This window comes from Oryctolagus cuniculus, chromosome 15 (genome assembly GCF_964237555.1).
Source record: "Oryctolagus cuniculus chromosome 15, mOryCun1.1, whole genome shotgun sequence".
In the NCBI taxonomy this organism is placed as follows: Eukaryota; Metazoa; Chordata; class Mammalia; order Lagomorpha; family Leporidae; genus Oryctolagus; species Oryctolagus cuniculus.
In genome coordinates this window covers 9,091,530-9,116,190 of record NC_091446.1, presented here as the reverse complement: position 1 = coordinate 9,116,190, position 24,661 = coordinate 9,091,530, and the positions used below count along the sequence as shown (strand labels likewise).

Genomic DNA, 24,661 nt, shown 5'->3' with positions numbered 1-24,661 from the left:
GTATGGGATGCCGGCACTGCTGGCTGGGGCTTTAACCCACTGTGCCACAGCGCTGGCCCTCCTCCTCTTGGTTTAGCATCCAACACAATGTTTTATACAGAGTAGGACCTCTAATAACACATGCCTACAACAAGAGGAGCCTACAGATAAGTATGTAACAGTAAACAGCTCTCAGAAACAGATTCAAATGAAGGGGCCAGAGTGAAGGTGAACCAGCTGCCGAGGGACAGACGCAGGAGCGACTTCATGGGAGGACTGGTGAGCAAGCTTGGTCTGGAAAAGAAGCTCAGACTTGCACACGCACCTGTATGCCAGCTCAACAGACGGCACAGACCACCAGACAGGAAGTTCAAGGGCATATAAGATAGTGGCTAGATACCACAGAATGAGCTTTATAAAGATGCAGCAAGTTTCCTTTCTCAGTAAGTCAGGGCACAGCTCAGACATTAGTATTTCTCCAAAAGCTCCCAAGATGACCAGTATTTTTCAGAGGTTAGGGATCATGCACTATCGCCAAGCTTTCAGTTTCACTGTGGAGTGGAAAGCAATGGGAAACATAGGGCACGTGATTCAACAGTGTATTTTATTCTCCAGTTAACACTTACCATTAATTAATACGCTGTCTTTTAGGACACTTCAAAATTACCATAAGCCTGATAAACCACGCCGTTTGCCGGAACATTAGTTCCTAAGTTTGAACCCTTTAATGTTGTTTAAATCACAATGTGAGTTAATGCGAACTCTAGGCAGGTGAATCAGCTTGCGCTTCAACGTTCTCATCTGGTCTGAGCATCTTGGAAGAGGTGACCCTGAAGGAACTGCTTTTGACTCTGATGAGACTCATATCACACGTGACAATTCCAGAAAAGAATCTGATGAGCACTGAGAATTCTGCTTCCCACTGCCTCTAGGGGGCATTAAAAAATCCTTACTAAAATTATTCTTTGGTAATTTCCTTTTACTATGTCTAATTCACTGAACATTTGACATCAAGAAAACAGATGCTGAATCAAGAGTCCAATATTTTGTTTCTTGTGCTTGTGGGTAGCTGATGAGATCATTTGAATCCCTTTTGGCCCAGCAGTAGCAAAGTCACTGCCACGTGTGCCCACAGCACCACCCTGGGCTGCAAAACTGTAGTGAAATCACACTGACTAATTTGTTTGGTCAGGAAGCTGCAAACATGGCTGACGGCAGCTTCCAGCAACACCCGGTTCTGCAGATGCCGCTCTGTTAACTCCAGCTTTTCCTCCTTGCGGATGCTTCTCAGACAGTGATACCAAGTACCTTCCCGAGGGCAAAGCCCTGCAGAGCTCCAGGCTCCTGACCACACTGGAGCCGAGCACTTCACGCACGGTGACTCACCCAGAGGAATTCCCCCTTTGCTTCCTTTCTGACATCTCAGAACCTTTGCTGCTGTTTCCACTATCCAAGCAGACTAACCGAAATCACTGTTTGCTTGGCCTGCATACAAGTCTGGAGAAAGAATTCCGTCAAAACGCCTCTCTCAGATCACAAAATAGCCTCACAGCAGTAGTCGGAGAGATAACATAGAGGAGAAAGTATTCAAATTATGCCCAAAAACATTTCTGTACACTTTATTTGCAAATGCAATCAGAGTCCTAAAGTGTATGGGAAGGGGCCTAACGTACAAATAATAAACATTTAGAAAGCACAGGAAAATACATTTTTAAAAAATCTGCATTGGAAAACTAAATTAAGTTTAAAGTATAAAACAATGAAGTAACTAATTTTGAATACTCAAGGAAAAGTGATAAAGGTGAATAATTTTAAAAAAGCACCCATACATAAGTTAAGCATCTCTGATACAAAAATTTGAAATCCTAAATGCTCCAAAATGTAAACATTATGGGGCAGTGATAAGTTGTCACAAGTTGAAAAGTCCACACTTAACCACATGTGACAGGGCACAACAGAAAATGTATATGCACTACAAATATTGTACAGATGTACCTGCAGAATATATAGTATTGGTGAAACATAAATGAATTTCATTCTTTAAGACTCAGGCCTTGGAACCAAGATATTGAAGTATATGTAAAATACTTAAAGTGTAAAAAAAAAATATTGGAAATCCTAAACTCTTCTGGTCCCAAACACTTCAGATGCAGGATATACAACTTGTATATAAAATTTTGAGGCATAAAATTAATTGAATATAGAATTTTTAAAGGAAAAAAAATGTGCCAAAGATGGGATACAAGATAAAATAAAATGGTATCAATACCATGAATATCACTATGCACAAAATTAAAGCCTGAACTAAGGCTGAAAAAACTAATTAAAAAAAACAAAAACCTGGCCGGCGCCGCGGCTCACTAGGCTAATCCTCCGCCTAGCGGCGCCGGCACACCGGGTTCTAGTCCCGGTCGGGGCGCCGGATTCTGTCCCGGTTGCCCCTCTTCCAGGCCAGCTCTCTGCTGTGGCCAGGGAGTGCAGTGGAGGATGGCCCAAGTGCTTGGGCCCTGCACCCCATGGGAGACCAGGAAAAGCACCTGGCTCCTGGCTCCTGCCATTGGATCAGCGCGGTGCACCGGCTGCGGTGGCCATTGGAGGGTGAACCAACGGCAAAGGAAGACCTTTCTCTCTGTCTCTCTCTCTCACTGTCCACTCTGCCTGTCCAAAAAAAAAAAAAAAAAAAAAAAAAACCTGTGATGAAGATTACAAAGATAACATATAAAGAGATATGGGCTGATTTCAAATTCCAAGCAGAACTCAACCTAGGAAGCCCCTAGAGAACATAAAATATTTAGTCAGGACTAGAGTTAGCAAAGGTGTGAGTTAAAAGTGTCCATGATGGGGCCAGCACTGTGGCTCAGTAGATTAATCCTCTGTCTGCAGAGCCGGCATCCCATCTAGTCCCAGATGCTCCTCTCCCAATCCAGCTCTCTGCTACAGCCTAGGAAAGCAGAAGATGGCACAAGTCCTTGGGCCCCTGCACCCATGTGGGAGACCTGGAAGAAGCTCCTGGCTCTGGATTGGTGCAGCTCCCATTATTGTGGCCAACTAGGGAGTGAACCAGCAGATGGAAGACCTCTCTCTCTCTCTCTTTTTCTGTGTGTGTGTGTATGTGTGTGTGTAACACTTTCAAGTAAATAAATAAATCTTCTAAAAAAAGAAAAAAAAAAAAAAAAAACCTTGTCAGGAGAAACGCTGTGATGGTGCAATGGCCAAGAGATGAGTGGTAAAACCAAAATTCCTAGAAGTCCCTAAGTCTGGTATAAAGATACTTCTGCTTAGAATGGACCATGCACAAGTACCACATAAACAAAGATTAATATATAGGGTATTTTTTCTTTTATAAAATTTATTTGAAAGAAGCAGGAAAATGGGGGGGGGGGTATCTCCCATCTGTTGGTTCATTTCTCAAATGCAAGTGCAACAGCTGGTCCTACTCAGGCTGAAGTCAGACGCCAGGAACTCAGCCGAGTTTGCCACATAGGTGGCAGGAACCCAAATACCTGAGCCGTCACCTACTGCCTCCCAGGGTGCACTGTAGCAGGAAGATGGAATTGGGAACAGAACCAGGACTTGAATCCATGTACTCTCATGTGGGATGCAGACAGCCCAGGGGTGTCTTAACTGCTCACCCCTGAGTGTGCTGTAAATCTTGTAACTAAAATACCTGAATATGTGAGCTTTCGACCCTGAAGTAACTCAACTTAGAGTAGTGCTATACTATGAAAAATAATCTAGGAAGAGAAAAAACTAGAAAATGGTACCAAATAAGTATTTTGGAGCAAACTGAAATTTGATCATGCTTTTCCTTCTGTGTAGGACATTAAGCCTATCAAGTAAATTAATAATTAATTAGGGCATAAAGGAAATTTCTGAAGACTACCGAATTTAGAAGTTACATATCTACAAAGCACATTTAAATATGAGATAAAAACACTTTCAATGCAAGCTAAGCACTTATGACCACACTTCCTGCACTGTGAATACCACAGCACAAGGGACTGCGTCTTCTCCCCTCATTACCAGCCCTACTTTCAGAAGCCGTCACTTGTGACAGGGAACCATCACTTTCGCAGTCACTCAGCCTTAATCTCAAAGCTTCGGAACCACGATCATTCCCACATTTAGTCAATAACCAAGTCCTCTGAGTTATTACTCTGTAAACAAGTGCAGGGAAGAAAAGGGAGGGAATTTATGAATTCAAGAGATCTAAGAGGACATCAACCCAACTTAACATATTAGCCTTGTTTGGGTCCTAAAGTAACAAAGTACCTGTAAAAAAAATGAAATAAGTAGATAATTATGAGCACAGACTAGAAGTCAGATGATACTTGGAATATTTGGATTTGGGTACATTTAGGTGTCAAGATGAGACTACAGCTATGTTCTGACAATGCCCTTATCTTTGAGACACACACATTCCAATATTTAGATGAAATAATATCCTCAGTGTGCTCCAAACCATTTAAAAGCACCCATGCGCAGAGGTGGCACTGGGGTGAAGGGACAGATGACACAAGATGCATGAACACCTGCTCATGCTGGGGCTCACATACACCCATTTCTCTAATTTAGCCACCTTAAAACACCCTACACATAGGAACACATTTCTATGTTTTTATTTACACTGTTCTTTCCTCTGAACCTGCTGACGACTCCCAGTGCCCGGGTCCCGTAGACCAGCTCGCGAGGCCCCTCCGGCTCCTTGGTTGCACTTTTTTCTGTGAATCCATCACAGGCAGCATCACATCTGACTCCTCACTCACTCCGTTTCTTCCTCCTCTGCACTTACACCCCTTCCTCTTCTACACCTTGGGTACACACTCCAGATCCTCCTAGGCCACTTCCGTACACTACCCCTCAAGTCATAACCTAGATAACAAACTTTATGTGGAAGATTCATGTTTACATCATTTTGCATCTTCAGAGCTTGAAGCTTTATACTAAGCCACTCAAGAGCTACCGGGCTGAGGGACCACTCTGTACAACTGCAGTTTGTACACTAAATGCTTTGACAACATCAAAGAGTTTCACTAAAGAGAGTCATAAAACCTTTTGTAGAAAGGGAAATTCTGAAATATATTTAAATCTTACAATAATATAACAGACTACAAAGTGGAGGCTACAGTTCTCATTACAGAAAGCCTCATTTCTCCTTTCATTCTCTTTTAAAGATTTATTTATTTATTTGAAAAACAGAGTTACAGGGAGAGAGAGATTTTCCATCTGCTGGTTAACTCCGGAAATGGCTGCAATGGCTGGGGCTGGGTCAGGCAGAAGCCAAGAGCCCGAAGGTTTTTCTGGATCTCCCACGTGGGTGCAGAGGCCCAAGTACATGGGCCGTATTCGCTGCTTTCTCAGGTGCATTAGCAGGGAGCTGGATTGAAGTGGAGCAGCCAGGTCTCGAACTGGCACCCATATGGATGCCAGCGTCACGAGCAGCAGCTTTATCCACTACACTACAATGCCAGCCCCAGAAAGCCTAGTTTCTAAGCAGCAGGGATTTCCCTATTAACCCCATCATCTCTCCCACAAAGCTGCTACGCAATAAAAACAGCTTTAAATATTTATCTTCGTATAATGAAAACAGACACTGTGAAAACCACGGTTACCTTGTATTTCATCTTGGGGCAGGAGTGGATGTAGAAACCCATGTAATAATAGCTGAGCTGCGGTGCCTTCTCATGGAGCTGCCTGGTGAAAGCAATCTCTCTGTCAAAAAAGAAGACAAAGGCACAGCTAAGTCTGGTCCCAACGTCTATAACACATGGGATCTGATGGAAAATATATGATAAAATTCCTATCAAACAATCAAAAACATTCAAACCCAAAAGAAAAAATTTTCAAAACATTGTAAGATTTTTACTGAAGAGACATGAAAAAAACAAAACTCAGTTATTTTTGAGTAAATGCACCTAATACCAGGCTTTATACTTTATTGGGCAAAGGAGCCGATTTAAAATTCAAATAGCTTAAAATTAAAGAGATGCACAGGGTCTTGTTACTATTCATTAGGCCCAAGAGTTCTCAGAGTATCTGTGCTTTTCAGGCTAAAGCACTACAGCAGATGGCAGAATTCGAAAGCCCAGAAATCCCAGGAAGAATGATTGTGCCTGGAATCACTGGCATGCACTTTCAGCTGAAGGTGACACACAACTCAGCCCTGTATTAGGGTGCAACCCTGACATCCACAAGACTGCTAGAAGGGGGTACTCCGTTACCCAACACCTTCCCTCTGTTGGAACAAACACTGTCGGCACCTTGCCTGCAATACCTATGTGCAAAGTGGTTTTAATTTGTATCCGGGTAAATCCTGGCACAGTTTCATCCTATTTGCCCAGCTAACTGGCTGTGTCTGAAAGTTTTAAGTAAACTTTCAATATGCTTCTCAAGTATAAAGAGAGCTGTCTTGTTTCCTGAAGGTTTTCCATTTTTTTCACCTTTTAGTAGTGACAAACGCTTTAAGTGAAAGAAAAACGTTTCTCAAAACTGATTATTCTGGGGGCCGGTGCTGTGGCACAGTCGGTTAACCCTCCGCCTGTGGCACTGGCATCCCATATGGGCGCCACTCGAGTCCCTGCTGCTCCTCTTCAGATGCAGCTCTCTGCTGCGGCCTGAGAAAGCAATAAAAGAGAGCCAAGTCCTTGGGCCCCTACACCCAGGTGCGAGACCCCGAGGAAGCTCCTGGCTCCTGGTTTCAGACTGGCTCAGCTCTGGCCTCTCACTGTCTCTTCCCCTCACTGTCTGTAACTCTACCTCTCAAAAATAAATAATAAAAATAAAATATTTTTTAAAATACTAATTTTCTGCACATTTTCAACTCAGATTTAAACCAATTCAATTTAAATTGAAGGCTTTCTACCCTAAAAATTAATCTTTAAACTATTTCTAAATTCAAGCAGATTAAACATTTTTAGCCTCTAATGGTATAAATCTTTCTATTCCTAGAACTAATCGACTCTCAAGGTTCAAACTGAGTAGGAACACACTCACACAGTCCAACTTACAGCCACCCCAATCCAGCAGGGCCCACCCAGGCACAGCGGTGCTCTCACTCGGTCTTGCCCGCCTCAGTGAACTGCACCACTGCTCTGTCTGGACTCAGTGAGTCACCCCTAGTTCTTTTCCTCTGTCTCACACTGAATCCTTCAGCAAGTCCTTTGATTTCCATTTCCAAAACGCACCCAGAACCTGACTACTTCCCAGCACCACCACCTCAGATACCCTGGCTCAGGGCACATTACAGCTCCCTTACAGATGAAAAAGCCTCCCAGTTAATTTCTCTTCCCACTCTTGCCTCTCCACAACTCCCACAGAATGGTAAAAGTGTTTTTATTTTATTTTATTTTATTTTTTTTGACAGGCAGAGTGGACAGTGAGAGAGAGAGACAGAGAGAAAGGTCTTCCTTTTCCGTTGGTTCACCCTCCAATGGCCACCGCAGCTGGTGCGCTGTGGCTGGCACACCGCACTGATCCGATGGCAGGAGCCAGGTACTTATCCTGGTCTCCCATGGGGTGCAGGGCCCAAGCACTTGGGCCGTCCTCCACTGCACTCCCTGGCCATAGCAGAGAGCTGGCCTGGAAGAGGGGCAACCGGGACAGAATCCGGCGCCCCAACAGGGACTAGAACCTGGTGTGCCAGCGCCGCTAGGCGGAGGATTAGCCTAGTGAGCCACGGCGCCAGCCAAAAGTGTTTTGTTTTTAAAATTGATTTTGTTTGAAAAAGCAGAGATGTCCCCAGAGATTTCCCATCTGCTGGTTCACTCGCCAAACACCAGCAATGTGGGCTGTGCCAGTCCAACACCGGGAACCCAGAACTCTGGGCATCACCTGCCACCTCCCAGAGTGTGTGTCAGCAGGAAGATGAACTGGGAGCAGAGCCAGGACTCAAACCCAGACACCTGATACAGGATGTGGGTATCCCAACCAGCAGCTTAACCACTAGGCCAAATGTCCAGCCAAGTAATCCTTTCAGGTATTAATCAAATCAAGTAACCTCCCCAAATCTTTACCCTTACTCTGGGACTGGCCCAAGTACACTTTCTGATGCTCACACAATAAGGAAATCACCTAACGCATTTTTCAGAACATACCCCCATCGTCAAGTGATGCACAATTGTATAACTGTATTTCTTCTAGCAGTCTCACACTTCAATTCATTTCTACCACATTAATTTAACCTAATTAACAGTGAAAAATATATATGATAGTAATGACAAGAATGTAAGTAACAAAGAACATAAGTGGTTCTAATGTGAGCTTAAATAAATGTACAAACTAAACAACAAAAGCTTGAATAAATGTACAAACTAAATTACAAATACAATTATTTATTACATGCTAGGGTAGATGGAGATCTTTACAAGCTAGAGAGTCACCATCAGACACTGCTTCTAAAGGTGGTACTTCTAAGTAAGTATGTAACTAAGAGACTATTACAGCAACAGATTATTGTAATATACTGTCAAATAGGACTAATGTTACATAATGAAGTTATAATCAAGTAAATAATTCTTTGAAGTGCTATAAAACCCACTGCAACAACCCAAAAAGCAATCTTACCTTAGTGCAGAGTAGACACCCAAGGACAGAAAGGAATACTCAGGGTCATAGTACAAATACACAGACGAGACACAGGATGGAAGGATGTCAATCACCCCCACAGCAATGATCTTTCCATCCAACCAGTACTGCTGGTGAAAGGAACCATAACCACAGTCTGGTCCATCGGGGGCGCTCTCTGCCTAGGAAGGAGACAACAAACATGACCAGGCTGACAACTCTTTTTTTATATCAAAACTCTTATAACTAATCTATTGTACTTTAAATTTACTCAGGTTGTAAGTCCTAAACTTTCCTCTCCATTGCCATCATCTTCCCTATATTAAGTTCGCCCTATGCAAAATGCTTTAATCAAAAAATGAAGCAGAGATAAACTTAAGACTTCAACTTACTTTAAAAAAAATTTATTTTGAAAGAGTTATAGACAGAAAAAGACAGAGATCTTCCTCCTACTGGTTCACTCCCCAGATGACCACAACAGCCCAAGCTGGGCCAGATGGAAGCCGGGAGCTGGCAGCTTCATCTGGGTCTCCCATATGGGTGCAGAGACCCAAGCATGTAAGCCATCCTTTGCTGCTTTTCCCAGGTCATTAACAGGGAGCTGGAGCAGAAGTGGAGCAGCCAGGACATGAACCAGCACCTCCGATGAGGCGCTGGTGTTGCAAGCAGCATCTTTAGCCGCAAAGCCACAATGCCGGCCCCTTCAAAATACTTGTTTTAATATTTGACAGTAGGAAACTTCTCAGGACGAGTCATCACTATGCAACTACACTCTTTTGCTCTACAGAAGGCTGAGAGAAACGATGTTTGAAAGAGAAAATACAGGAAAGGGCTGCGTGAAGAAACAGGCGCCCCCAGATGTCGCCAGGCCTGCCCAGGACAACCCCAGCAGCAGGAAGGCGCAGGTGCCTCCGCGCTCTCCAGGTGAGATCCAGGTGAGAGTTCCTGTGTAGTACAAAGGGCTATAACACGTCTCCTTCCTTCATTTCCCAAAGGAAAAATAAAGTTATTTCCTGGCCATTATCTTTATGTAAGTGTAACTATGCAGAAAAAAAAAAGATTTCAGAGAACAGGCAGCTTTCTGTAAATGCAGCAACATGAATTCCATTTCTTGTTTTAAAATACAGCTGCTCTTAAATAAAAATCACACAAATGAAAATTATGAAGCAACATTTTAAAAAGGCTTTACTACAGGATGAATGGATGTTAAAGATTAACAACTTAAGTGAACAAATACAATTTGCACATCATGTTCACAATTAAAAATCACAGAAGGGGCCGGCGCTGTGGCGCAGCGGGTTAATGCCCTGGCCTGAAGCACCAGCATCCCATATGTGCACTGGTTCCATTCCCAGCTGCTCCTCTTCCAATCCATCTCTCTGCTATGGCCTGGGAAAGCAGTGAAAGATGGCCCAAGTCCTTGGGCCCCTGCACCGGTGTGGGAGACCTGGAAGAAGCTCATGGCTCCTGACTTCGGATCAGCGCAGCTCTGGCTGTTGCAGCCATCTGAGGAGTGAACCATCGGACAGAAGACTGATCTCTCTCTCTCTCTGCCTTTCCTCTCTCTGTGTAACTCTGACTTTTAAATAAATAAATCTTAAAAAAAAAAAGTTCCTCTGGGAACTTAAAAAAAATCACAGAAAATGAAAATGTATATGGACAGAAGCTAGAGAGGAATGAAGAAACATTAAAAGAGCAGGTTTGCTAACACCAAAACCAGAAGAAAACAATGTAAAAAAAGAAATCTACAAATCTCTCATGAAAACAGATGTAAAAATCCACAACAAAGTATTAGCAAGTTGAATCCAAAATGTATGGGGGTTCCAAAAGCTCATGGAAAACGGCTCCATGGGCTTCTCAAAACCCACTCAGGGACAGGCCTTTGGCACTTGGGACAACGCCCACATCCCAAACTGGAGGGCCTGGGTTTGAGTCCTGGCTCTGCTTCTGGTTCCAGCTTCCTGCAAATGTGCATTCTGGAAGGCAGCAGATGATGACTCCAGTGAGGCAGAGTTCCTTCTACTCGTGCGCGAGACCTGGACTGAGTTCCAGACGCGTGGCTTCACTACAGCCCCAATCCAGACGTCATGGGAATTGAGGGGTGGGGGGAAAACCAGGGCATGCAAGATCTGTCTCTGCAGAGGGAGGGAGGTTTGCAGTGAGGTTTTAGTTATAACAAAAAAAGCGCAATCTATGAAATAAAAAAGCAAGTTATTAAAATCAGAAGCTTCTGCTCTATGAAAAACATTGTGAAGAGAAGAAAGAATCAGAAAATAAAAAGTCAAGTCACGAGCTTGGAGGAAATCTTGCAACAGACATATGTAATGAAGCACAGGTTCTCAAGATTCAATAATAAGAACACAAACAACTCAAGAAACAAGCAAAGAGCTAGACAGACTCCTCACCACAGAGACTGTACACATCTAGATGGCAAATGAGCACGTGACAAGATGTTCCCCCACGATGTGAGAGTGCAACACAGCTAGCAGAACACGGGAAGTACAAACACTGAGCACCAGATGGCTGTAGACGACGCACGGAGACAGGAGCTCGCCCTCACTGGTGGGGATGTAGAATGACAAAGCCAAACATACTCTTAACCATACAGAACAGCAAGTGCACTCCAAGGCATGTATCCAGCTGATTTACATCTCTCTCCTTCTTTCTCTCTTTCTCTCTCTCTCTCTCTCTCTCTCTCTCTCTCTCACACACACACACACACACACACACACCTAAAATCCCACAAAGGTATGTTTATAATAGTTTTACTCATAACTGTCCCAAACTGTAAGCAACCAGGGTACCTTTCAATAGGTAAACAGGTAAAGAAACTGTAGTATATCCATAAAACGGAATATTCGGTAACAAAAAGAAATAAACTTATCAAATGACACACACACAATGGGGAAAACTAAAATACATATTGCTAAGTGAAAGAAACCAGTCTGAAAATGCTGTACATTGCAGAATTCCAAAAGTAATAAATCCAAAAGTATAAAACAGTATAAAGATCAGTGTTGTCAATAGTTTGGAGAGATTAGAAGAGAGATGAACAGATAAACACAGGGGGATTTTCAGGTAGTGAAACTATTCTGGCATGGTATGTACCAATAGATACATCATATCATGCACTTATCAAAACCCACAAACCCTTACCTCACAAGAGGCGTGTTTCAATGTAAGCTTCAAATGCAAATTTTTAAAAAATCATTTAGGGGCCGAAGCTGTGGTTCAGTGGGTTGAAGCCCTGCCTGCAGCGCCAGCATCCCATATGGGCACCAGTTTGAGTCCCAGCTGCTCCACTTGCGATCCAGCTCCATGCTAATGCGCCTGGGAAAACAGCAGAGGATGGCCCAAGGACTTGGGCCCCTACACTTCACATGGGAGACCAGAAGCTCCTGGCTCCTGGCTTCAGCATGGCCCAGCCTTGGCTATTGTGGCCATCTGGGGAGTGAATCAGCAGATGGAAGACCTCTCTGTCTCTACTTCTCTCTGTAGCTCTGTCTTTCAAATAAATAAATCTTAAAAAAAAAAAAAAAAAATCACTGGGGCTGGCGCCGTGGCGCAACGGGTAAAGCCCTGACCTGAAGTGCTGGCATCCCATATGGGCACTGGTTCTAGTCCTGGCTGCTCCTCTTCTGATCCAGCTCTCTGCTATGGCCTGGGAAAGCAGGGGAAGATGGCCCAAGTCCTTGGGCCCCTGCACCCACGTGGGACACCCAGAAGAAACTCAGTGTAGCTCCGGCCATTGCAACTATCTGAGTAGTGAACCAACAGATGGAAGACCTCTCTCTCTCTGTCTCTACCTCTCTCAGTAACTCAGTCTTTCAAATAAATAAAAATAAAATCTTAAAAAAAAAAAAAAATCACTTAGGAGGGTGGCGGATCCCAGGAAGGCCCGTAGCCTGTGCCAAGAAAATCTAACTTTATTACCAATGTATGAAATGGTCTTCCTTACAGAGGAAAGGCTCCAACTATGGGAATGAAGGGATCTGTAAGAACAAAGACAAATGGAGGGGCTGGCACTGTGGTGCAGTGGTAAAGCCACTGTGACACCAGCATTCCAAATGGCATCGGTTTGGGTCCTCACTGCTATGCTTCCAATCCAGTTCCCTGCTAACAGCCTGGGAAAAGCAGTGGAAGATGGCCCAAGAGTTTGGGCTCCTGCCATGCACATGGGAGACCCAGATGAAGCTCCTGGCTTTGGGCTGGCCCAGCACTGGCTGCTGTGGCCAGAATGGGAGTGAAGCAGCAGATGGAAGATCACTCCCTCTCTTTGTGTAACTCTTTCAAATTAATAAACTTAAAAAAAAAAAAAAAAAAAAAAAAAAGGAAAGCAAGAACCAGGCAATTCACAGGTAAACATGGGTAGAGTCGTCCATGTATTAATGGGCGAGAATTGGAAATATCAGTTAAGACCTCATGTTTAGCTTAGCTTAATATACAGATGGTTATACATAGAAATCTTTACAGGTAAGTGTGTATTACAGGTCTATGTCTACGTCTGGGTTGCTATGCACACAGACACTTCTCTGTTCCATCAGCTAAGAAGGCCTAAAAGAAACAGCACTCCAGTAGCAGTAAGTACACCTAGCACTCACATCATGGTGTCTAATACCATTCTACAGTAAAAGGAACCAGGACTCCCAGGAGATATGGCTGATTCCAGGACTGGGACAGAAAACATACAAAATGAACAAGAATATTGTACATGTCTGAAAGCAAGAAGTACTCAAAACAAACAAACCCATATTGATGGGAGAATGTCAAAGGGAAACAAGAGTCAATTTAAAGAGCTCCCAATCCAAAGCTAGAAAAATCTGAGAAACAAAATAAAATAGTGCTGGGCTTATGAGTTCAAGTATAAAATAAATCCCCGTCAGTACATAGCGATGTACAGACTGAAAGAGAGACAAGTGGGGGAGAAGAGACAGACCTCCCACAGATGCTCTGCCCCGAGGGCCCAAGAGCACCACTCCTCACCAACAAGCTCCTTCCAAGGAGCACAGTGTGGAAGGAGGAAACAGGTGGTCAAGGTCAACCACAATGAGGAGAGAATTTACTAGGATGCAGCAGTAACCAGATTATAAAATGTTCACTGTGAGCATTAAAATGTTGTTTGGGCAGTAACTGTATCTTTAAACCTTTTAAAGTTCCACCAACTATAACAATACATTATGGGGTTTTAGTATTCACTGTCACATATAGATTGTGTTTTTTTAAAAAGTTATTACTATCTCCTAGAAATGGCACAGTTTGAAGAGTAGAGCAGGAAACACGCAGAAGCACTAACCAAAAGGAAACAGAAAAGGCTGCTGGTCCTCTGAGCTTGCACTAACACTTACCTAAAGCACTACTGGTTTTGGAGCTTCATCACCTGTCTCAGAAATGAGAATGCTCCAAGAACAAGAAATAAGTAAGTCATACGTATCACTGAATTCTATGAAAGCCATCTTTCAAGTACAAGCCCTGAGGCTAATAGGAATGAAGCTCCCAGGCTTTGAAATCAATCATAAAAAAGGAGCCACTGCAGTGACACCGAGACGGAGAAAAGCTGACGGTTCACGACATATCAGATGGGGAGCCTGTCAAATGTCAGAAACACTCTCTGAGCCAAAAGCGGCTGACATGACTCTGAAATGAGTCTGAATCCAGGCTAGTGCTTCATTCCAGGACTCATTAAATTGCATATGAATGTTCATCTGTACATTAAAAACGGTATTTATCAAGAACAAAGTATGAACTCAATAAGTATTTCCTCAATAAACAACCAATACATTCTACTGAATCTAAATATGAATCACCTGTACTTACCCTCTCAGTTTAAAATTCTCCCCGTTTCTCTGGCCACTGCACCTCCCATCTGATTCCTGATTCATTTACTTCACACGTTAGTTCCCCTAACTGGGACCCTGTCATAACCAAACTGTCCTGCCACAGCCAGTGTTCCCATCTCTCAGTATTCCCGCCTGATCACTGGGGTCTTCTCCATCTGCAAGGCACTTCACGCAGGTGTCGGCTGCCTCGTGGTTACACAGGGGAGAGTAAATCCTGTCTGTATCTGCTCACAGGTGAATAAAGCTGAAACTCAGGAGCCAGTAAGCAATAACAAAGGAGTTGTGAACTGACTCTCCAAACAGGCCTCCTGGCTCCTAGACCAACACTATATTTAATGCTATTTAAGGAAACCAGCTAATCAAACACATTTGAAGAAAGTCACTTTTCAAAAACACCTAGTACATCCAAGTTAACACAACATCAGAAACAGTATTTTGTTTTTGCACTTTTAAAATTTTCTTAAAAATTGCTTTGCTGGGGCCAGCGCTATGAGGTAGAAGGTTAAGCCTCTACCTGCCATGTTGGTATCTCATATGGGTGTAGGTTCAAGTCCAAGCTGCTCCACTTCCTTCTACATCTATCAAAACCCACAGACATGCAATGCACAGAATGGACGCCACTGTAATAATAACGTATCAATAGAGGCTGGTCAGCTACACTACAGGTGCCGCGGTAGTGAAAGATGGAAACAACAGAGGACCATGACAGTATTACTCTTTCATGAGACAAAGTGAACAAAATATTAGTAACTGTTGCTAGAAGACAGCTTATAGGGTTCATTATACAAGTCTCCTAAGCATTCCAAAAATACCTACCTTTTAAAACAAATCTTTCAAAATTTAAAGTTTCATTTTTATCTATATTTGTTTACTGATACATCTCATTTAACAAATCTATTCAGAAATACTAATTCAAATTGTTAAAACATTCTTTCACATCAATAGCTATGCTTGTAAATAAAAGGTATTATGTGCAATACACATCAACTTCTACTTTTAAATTTGGTAGGCTCCAAGAATATATTTACCCAAATTGGAAATGGAACTTGGTGAGCCAACGGTAGGGAACAGAATTGGGGGCAAACAGTTAACATAAGAAGAGGTTGGGGCCGGCGCTGTGGCGCAGCAGGTTAATGTCCTGGCCTGAAGTGCCGGCATCCCATATGGGTGCCGGTTCTAGTCCTGGCTGCTCCTCTTCCGATCCAGCTCTCTGCTGTGGCCTGGGATAGCAGTGGAGGATGGCCCAAGTGCTTGGGCCCTGCACTCTCATGGGAGACCTGGAAGAAGCTCCTGGGTCCTGGCTTTGGATCAGCTCAGCTCCTGCCATTGCGGCCATTTGGGGAGTGAACCAGCAGATAAAAGACCTCTCTCTTCCCCCTCTTACTGTCTGTAACTCTACCTCTCAAGTAAATAAATAATTCTTTAAAAAAAAAAAAAAAAAGGTATGGAGGGCCAGAAGTAGACTGGCTACAGGTGGACTGAGTCACAGCTCTCCCTTCCAGGAGAATCATCACTATGCTACAGGCATTTACAACCACTTTGCTTCCTGACTCGGCAACATGCATTACACGAAAGATCGTCAGAAATTCACTCTCAAATCTCAGGCCCAAACCCAGAGGTAGAGTCAGAATCCTACATCTTAAAATTCTCAGGCACTTGAGCCACACTTGAATTTTCAATACAGTGGTCTAAATGGCAGGTAGAGAGAGAAACCGACCCCACTGAATGCAAAATCCAAGCCGAGTCAGGAAGAAACTGAGCGTGGTATTTGGCCAACTGCTACTTGAGGATGCAGGACCGGTCCTTTTCCTCCTCTTTGTCATGGGCCTGATCAGCACAGCGGAATTAATTAAAAGTAAACAAAACGACAAGAAAGGGACATGTGTAGCTCCAGAGCAGAGCCTACACTTCTAGATCCTTTGGACACAGATCTCAGCCAGCACTGTGCTAACTAGAGCCATACTCTGAACCAATCAAAAAGAACAAGAACCAGAAACTAGTTATCTGTGTTTTGTGCATTTAAAAAAACACCTGGGGCCAGTATTCTGACACAGCATGTTAAGTCGCCACTATTTACAAAGCCTACATCCCATATGGGCACTGGTTCAAGTCCCAGCTGCTCCATTTCTGATACAGTTCCCTGCTAACACGCCTGAGAAAGCAGAAGGCACAAGTCCTTGAGCCTCTGCACCCATGTGGGAGGCCCAGCTGGAGTTCCAGGCTCCTGGGTGTTGCGGTCATTTGGGGAGTGAACCAGCAGATGAAAGATCTCATCCTCTTTCCCTATAGCTCTGTCTTTCAAATAAGTAATAAAATATTTTTTAAAAATCTTTTTAAAAATCTTTATTAAAAATCTTTTTAAAAAACCTGTAAAGGGGCTAGCGCTGTGGCACAGTGGGTAAAACCACCGCCTGCAGTGCTGCCATCCCATATAGTCACCGGTTCAAGTCCCAGCTGCTCCACTTCCGATCTAGCTCTCTGCTATGGCCTGGGAAAGCAGTAGAAGATGGCCCAAGTCCTTGGATCCCTGCACCCGCAATGGGAGACCTGAAAGAAGCCCCTGACTCCTCGCTCCCGGCTCAGCTCTGATTGAGACCATCTAAGAAGTGAACCATCAGATGGAAGACCTCTCTTTACCTCTGCCTCTCTGTAACTGCCTTTCAAATAAATAAATATTTTTTTAAAAAAATCTGTAAGTATTCCAAACATGAAACTTGGTTTCTTACAGGGAATTGGAATATGAATGCAAAGCAACTGGAAGGCTTTCACGTGCTTCTGTGTGAAGCAATGCACACTTCTACATTACTCAGCAAACAGGACAGAAGGGTGTCTTCCAACTCTCTCTGCCCTGTGTCACCCTCACCCCAACCAGGTCAGCAAGGGCTATACCTTACCCTAATTCAAGTGGCTCAGTCCCCCATCACTAGAGAAGCCTATGGCACTGACAATTCTTTTACTTTCTTGATAATTCTACTTCAATAGGTCGGAGTGTTCCACATCCTCAACCTCTTACTTATGAAGGCTTTAAAAAAAAAAGATTTATTTATTTGAAAGTCAGCATTTCAGAGAGATAGGGAGAGATAGAGAGAGGTCTTCCACCCACTGGTCCACTCCTCAAGTGACCGCAACACCCAGAACTGAGCCAAGTCGAAGTCAGGAACTTTATCCAGGTCTCCCACATGGAAGGCAGAGGCCCAAATACTTGGACCATCTTCCGCTGCTTTTCCCAGGCCATTAGCAGGGAACTGAATCAGAAGTAGAGCAGCTGGGACAGGAACTGGCGCACATATGGAATGCCAACATTGCAGACTGTGGCTTCACCTGCTATACCACAACACCGGCCCCTATTAAGGCTTTATAACTGTTAACATTCCTCAACTGTCACAAACACAGAAGATGATGTAATTAAAAATTATTCAAATATGTATATATACTAATTGGGAAAGAGAAAGTGAAAAAGGTGCTTGCTTAATAGTGCAGGCACCATGTAAATCAACAGGGCTTAAACGTCTTGGTCTCAAAATCTCTTTAAAACTAGAAATCACTGCAGATATCAGACGGCCTTTGTTTATTAGGCTCTATCTATAGATACTTATTGTACTAAATATTAAAACTGGGATTTTAAAAATTGTATATTTCTTCATTTACTTAAAAACAATAAACTCAACACAATCAATACATGGGGGAAGTGCTCTATTTTCCAAAATAAAAGAGCAATTCAACAACAAAAAAAAATGGCATTGCTTTAAATTTTTGCAGATGTATTAAATTGACAGAAGACAGCCAGAGTTTTGTATCTGCTTCTGCATTTCTAATTGCAATTATGTAGCCTCTGGAAAACACTGCCACACACTCATGAGAGAACGAGTCACAGAGCTAAGAATGGCCCAGTGTGATGACCTGGAGGGCAGTCTGAAAGGGCCTCAGGACTCTGCAGGGCTTGCTGGAAAACACTGCCGAGCATCACTGATACAAACCTGTTTCTAAGCTGCGGGTGGAGGAGGAGGACGCAGAGCGTGAGCTGCAAACACAGAGGGAGCAGGTTACAACTACCTGCGTTCAGGATTCAGGACCCAGAGATCTGGATCGGAGCCCTGACTCCACCACAGACTTTCCTGGCTCTCCGACCCAACCAAGACAATAATTAAACTTCTTTTCAAAGCCAACGCCTTCACTGTTCACACAGGCACCCTAGTGCTGGTCACCCTCGAAAGTAGCTCTGAGAAACAAATGACAATGTACAAACAAAACAAATGTTTGCAGTGAGTAATCTGGGCCAGTTTTCACTGCTTGTTTGTAGGGTATTCCAATGGCACATCCTGAAAGTGTTTGACTACAAAAATACATTTGTGGCTCATTTAAAAGCAGTATATTATCTTTAATTTCCTCATAAATAAGTCAGTGACATTAGCAACATTTAATAGTTTTTTCTCACATCTGAAGTTTGCAGAGTTTTGGATATGTCAAATAATTAATTAACCAAGTTATTTTTTAGAAGTTCTGCAATTTCAAGGATTTAGTTGATAATGGGATTAAAAAAATAAAGTTCACCTTTAAGCTCCACAAAAAAAAACACCATCCTAAACGCTGGTGAACAATGGCCCTGCCACTGTGATTAATGAGCCTTGCGGCAACAAGACCAAAGGCGCTGTGCAGACATCAGTGTCCGCAGGCCGATGCTGCCTCCCAGACTGCTCCAAAACGCGTACATAGTTTACTCTGATAAAGCACCCCTGTCTCCTCACCCACCTGCCCCACCTGCCCCTTTGTACCTCCGTCATGCCCAAAACACATTGTTCAGGCTCAAAAGAACAGGCAAAGGGGGAGTCCCACCCCAGGTGCCAGGGCCAGCGTGTGGGGTGATTTCACAGAGGTTCAAAGAGAGAAGAGGCAAAGCCTACGGAGGCTTTGGGAGAGCAGAACCCAAGTTCTCCATCCTTTCCAGGCAGCTAAAATACCTCTCCCCAACTGTATCTGTACAACGCAAGAATGGACAATTAGATAGTATCTTGAATTTTTGGTAAACAATTAACACAGACTCTCATGTGGTTATTTGAGGCACTTGATAAAAAAAATCTACATTATTTTAAAATAACTCATTCCTGAAATTGGTTTTCATTTTATTAAGTTTCATGCAACTGCACCAAAGTATGGATTCATTTTAAAAACAAGAACCACAGGGCCAGCATCGTCCCATAACAAGCAAAGCCTCCTTCTGCAGCACCAGCATCCTACAGAGGCACTGGTTAGAGACCTGACTGCTGCACTTCCAATCCAGCTCCCTGCTGATGTGCCTGCGAAGGCAGTGGAAGACGGTCCGAGTCCTTGGGTCCCGCACCCATGTGGGAGATCCAGTAGAAGCTCCTGGCTTCAGCTTGGCCCAGCCCCCAGCCACTGCAGCATTCTGGGGAATGAACCAGTGGATGGAAGCTCTTGAGCACACTCTCGCTCACTCCATGTCTCTCCCTTTCTTTCTGTAACTCTGCCTTGCAAATACGTAAGTCTTAAAAAAAAAAAAAAAAAAAGCGAAGCCATTATGGTGTCAAAATCTACATGATTTCTTAACATCAAAAACTAAATTTGAAAATTGGAAATAGTCTAAGAAATAAAGAATAAATTTAATTTGGAAAATGTAAATGGTAATATTCATGGCTAATATATCACACAATTTCATGTAAGTGATTTAAAAACCAAACACAGGGCCGGCGCCGTGGCTCAATAGGCTAATCCTCCGCCTTGCGGCGCCGGCACACCGGGTTCTAGTCCCGGTCGGGGCGCCGGATTCTGTCCCGGTTGCCCCTCTTCCAGGCCAGCTCTCTGCTGTGGCCCAGGAGTACAGCAGAGGATGGCCCAAGTGCTTGGGCCCTGCACCCCATGGGAGACCAGGAGAAGCACCTGGCTCCTGCCTTCGGATCAGTGTGGTGCGCTGGCCGCAGCACGCCGGCCACGGCGGCCATTGGAGGGTGAACCAACAGCAAAGGAAGACCTTTCTGTTTCTCTCTCTCACTGTCCACTCTGTCAAAAAAAAAAAAAAAAAAAAAAATACAACTCATTCCAAAAACCTGCAATCAATGCGCTAAAAATGAAAACACACATTCAGTATTATCAGATTATGAATTGTCTTTTTATTCTTTCCTCTATTATCCATATTTTAAAATAAACATATAGTAATGTTACAATCAAGAGTTTTAAAAAACAAGGTTGAAGAATGACTAGTGATTACTAGTAAAATCATCTGGAAAGAGGTTACTGGGTGCCTTAATCCACCTGGGGCTGGTACCTAAGACTGGGTAGCTTACAAGCAATAGCAAGGTGCCACCCACAGTTCTGGAGACAGATCAAGTCGCAGCAGGTATGGTGTCTGGTAAGGGCCTATTCCTCGCAGATGGTGCCGAGTCCTCACAGGGCAGGGTAAGGCAGCTACCTTCAACCTAAGGGCACTTGTCCCACTCAGAAGGGCTGGCCCTCGTGACTCAGTCACTACCCAAGAGGCGACACCTTTTACTAGTGGGGATCAGGTTCTCATTGGGTATCAGGTTCCAACAAATGGATTCTGGGAAGACACCAACACTCAGACTCCAGCACTAGGTGCCTTCAGTGCCGTTCTCGCTTGGGAGATTTTACAACTCTGTAGGAACAGAGGTTAACTTGGAGATTCCTGTCCAGGGGAACAAATAAACCCAAAGGTTACAGCTTACACACTCTGTAAGACAATAACCTGTTGTTATCTACGGAGCAATCTCATATACCTCTTTCATTTTATGAAACTGTATGCAGATCTGTATCAGCATCTGTATGCTCTCAAATGGTCTTTATACCAGTCTCAGTGTCTGACTGGTTTTGCATTAACTAATGAGTCAAATAAAATTTGACATGTGCTCATGCTCTATTTGCATGAAAGCCACAATTTTACCTTTTAGAAAGTTACAGTTAACAGTTTTGGAGCCATCCCCTGGGAAACAAGTGGACTCACTGGATGGAACCAAGTAAATGAGAGGAGAACCTCACCCTGCAAGCCCAGCACATCTTCTGTTGCCTGTCATAGCCTGGCTCTCAGCGTTTCCCACGCAGCTGCAGAGCTCTCTTACCCACTCTGCTGCTCTGTGTGTGTCCTTTTCTCTCTGCAAAGCATGGGTGCTTTTATTTTTGCTTAGCTCATGACTAATACACTGTGCCCACTGGTGACAGCCAACAACTGGACTTGACTGAAGGTCTCTGATGGATGGATGAGGGAGACTCAATTGGGTGACAGATGACAGAGAATCTGGCTTGTTGGTCAATTTGTATATCTGAAAGTGCAACTGATTAAAGAGAACGACTCTGTGAGATGGGAGCCAGTGCCTGGTGTTAATTCTGACCTATGGCTGAACTTGCAGAACTCTGCGCAAGTATAATTCAGAAAAGCCTCTACATCTCAGTGCAGTATTTTCCTTCTTCTAGATATTAATAAATTTCACTATTATCTCTTGTACAAGGCACTGTAAAACTAATTTATAGAGATAAATAGGTATAAAAGTAAAAATTCTCCAAATTCAGGAAATAAACTACTCAGAAACATTTTTAAAAATCCAAGTATAAATAATTATGGTGAATCTCCAGATAAATCAAAATGGCTTAAAATTCTGGCTTAAAAAAGAGAAAAATTATGCCTCAGACCTTCAGTTTTAAGTATAGAATATGACTGAATTGTTAAAACAATGTATGGGCATGTTTACCCATTCACTCATTAACTGCCACCTTTGGCTATTGTGAATAATGTTGCACTGAACACTTGTATACTGTTCAAGTCCCAACTTTCAATTCTTTCTTGTATACATGCACAAGTGAAACTGCTGGACCAAAAGGTAAGGCAATATTATTAATTCTGGGCGAGCTGCACCATTTACATTCCTGCCAGCAATGCACATGAATCCCATTTTCAACCTATCATGACTAACACTTAAAAAAATTTGGGCCAGCTCTCTGCTATGCAATTGCATAACCAGCCGATGGAAGACCCCCACCCCCTGTTTAACTCTGACTTTCAAATAAATGAATAAATCTTTAAAAATTTATTTGAAAGGCAAAGTTAGAGAGAGAAAAGAAAAGAGAGAGAATCTTCCATCTGCTGATTCACTCCCCAAATGGCAACACAGGTTGGGGCTGAGCCAAGAACTCCAACTGGGTCTCCCACAGGGGTCCCGGGGGCCCAATTACTTTCCCATTGTTATCACAGGCACATTAAGCAGAGAGCTGGACTGGAAGTGGAACAGCCCAAACTCCAACTGGCACTCAGATGGGACGCAGGCATCACGGGCAGCAGCTTAGGCTGCTGCGCCACAACACAGGCCCGTTTTGTTTTTTAATCGCCAACTGAGTGGGTATGAAGTGACATCTTATGGCATTGATTGGCAATTTTGTAATGATTAGTGAAGATTAACAACTTAATTTCTAAGGACCTCAAATTTAAAATGTAATGGGCCGGCGCCATGGCTCACTAGGCTAATCCTCCGCCTTGAAGCGCCGGCACACCGGGTTCTAGTCCCGGTCGGGGCGCCGGATTCTGTCCCAGTTGCCCCTCTTCCAGGCCAGCTCTCTGCTGTGGCCCAGGAGTACAGCAGAGGATGGCCCAAGTGCTTGGGCCCTGCACCCCATGGGAGACCAGGAGAAGCACCTGGCTCCTGCCTTCGGATCAACGCAGTGTGCCGGCTGCAGCGTGCCAGCCGTGGCGGCCATTGGAGGGTGAACCAACGGAAAAGGAAGACCTTTGTCTCTGTCTCTCTCTCTCACTGTCCACTCTGCCTATCAAAAATAAATAAATAAATAAAAATAAAATAAAATGTAATGAATAATCTCTGGATAGCTGGCTAGTTTGTACACACAACTGAACATGAAAACAATAAGCATCATTTAAAGCTCACACACTTTTTATTTATATACACTACAGATCAGGCAGACCTTCGGGTCAGGTCAGTAAACACGTTCACCTCTGCCACCATAAGAAGGTACAAGAAGGACGTCTGAGGAAGTCATGATGGCTGACAGAGTGCACTTCCACAAGACAATCCTCAGTTACACTCTCTACTTCCCAGTTCTTTCCATGGTAACAGAAGTTATTACACAATACGTATTTAACAGGGATGGTTGAGACTATGCTAAGGCCAAAAGTAAGAGACATACATGTATATGAAAATTAAAAGATGTACGTTTTAAAGATTTATTTATTTTATTTGAGAGGCAGAGTTACAGAGAGGCAGAGGCAGAGGCGGGGAGGGGGAGAGAAAGTCTTCCATCTGCTGGTTCCCTCCCGAGATGGTCGTAACAGCCGGAGCTGTGCCATTCTGAAGCCAGGAGCTTCTTCCGGGTCTCCCACATGGGTGCAGAATCCAAGGACTTACGCCATCTTCCACTGCTTTCCCAGGCCATAGCAGAGAGCTGATCAGAAGTGGAGCAGCCGGGACTCAAACCTACACCCATATGGGATGCCAGCACTGCAGGCTGGGGCTTTACCTGCTACGCCACAGCGCCAGCCTCAAGATGTACTTCTCAGGAAAAAGTGTGGTTATTCTAAAGTGGGAGTTTGTTCAGAACACAAAGGAGCATAATTAAAGATAAAACTTGAGAGAGTACAGTAAATTGGGCGTTGGGAAGCTGAATGTTACTGGCCTTGGTTTATAATACCCAAGTCGGAAAATAGGACACAAAGTAAGTTAAAATGCTGGCTAAATTCACCCATTTCGAGGGAGCTCCTCATCTAGGACACTCTCACTCATCCATGAGTACCACAGGAAGGGTCAGGATAATTAAGGGTCTTGCCCACGGTCACAAAGCCAATCTACAAGAATGCCAGGGAGGACCAAAGCCAGCAATGCCCAACTTTTAGTACAGTGTCCTCTCCTCGGACACGCCAACTCACCATCATGATGCGTGAGCAAGCTTTACTCAGCAGTGAACTGAGAGGGCCGGCCCTGTGGCGTAGCGGGCAAAGCTCCTGACGCATACCATAGGACACCGTTTAGAGTCCCGACTGCTCCAATTCTGATCCAGCGTCCTGCTAATGTGCCTGGGAAAGCAGCACAAGATGGCCCAACTCCTTGGGCCCCTGGGGCACCTACATGGGAGACCCAGAGGAAGCTCCTGGTTTTGGATCAGTCCAGCTCTGGCCATTACAGCCATTTGGGGAGTGAACCAGTGGATGGAAGAGCTCTCTGTCCCTCCTTCCCTCTCTGTAACTCTGCCTTTCAAATAAAGAAATAGGGTGGGGCTGGCACTGTGGCTCACTTGGTTAATCCTCCAACTGCAGC

General features: G+C 43.9%; 1 protein-coding gene across 19 annotated transcripts in view; it reads right to left on the bottom strand.

The window, feature by feature from the left end:
- Nucleotides 1-24,661, bottom strand: part of ATE1 (arginyltransferase 1) — a 182,962-nt gene that overhangs the window by 87,498 nt on the left and 70,803 nt on the right. For all 19 annotated transcript variants that reach the window (XM_008270609.4, XM_070057115.1, XM_070057114.1 and 16 more), the window contains 2 exons: nt 8,542-8,723; nt 5,592-5,691 (listed from right to left, as the gene is read on the bottom strand). In XM_008270609.4, the coding sequence (XP_008268831.1) occupies nt 5,592-5,691; nt 8,542-8,723 (282 nt within the window). The remainder of the gene's footprint in view (nt 1-5,591; nt 5,692-8,541; nt 8,724-24,661) is intronic.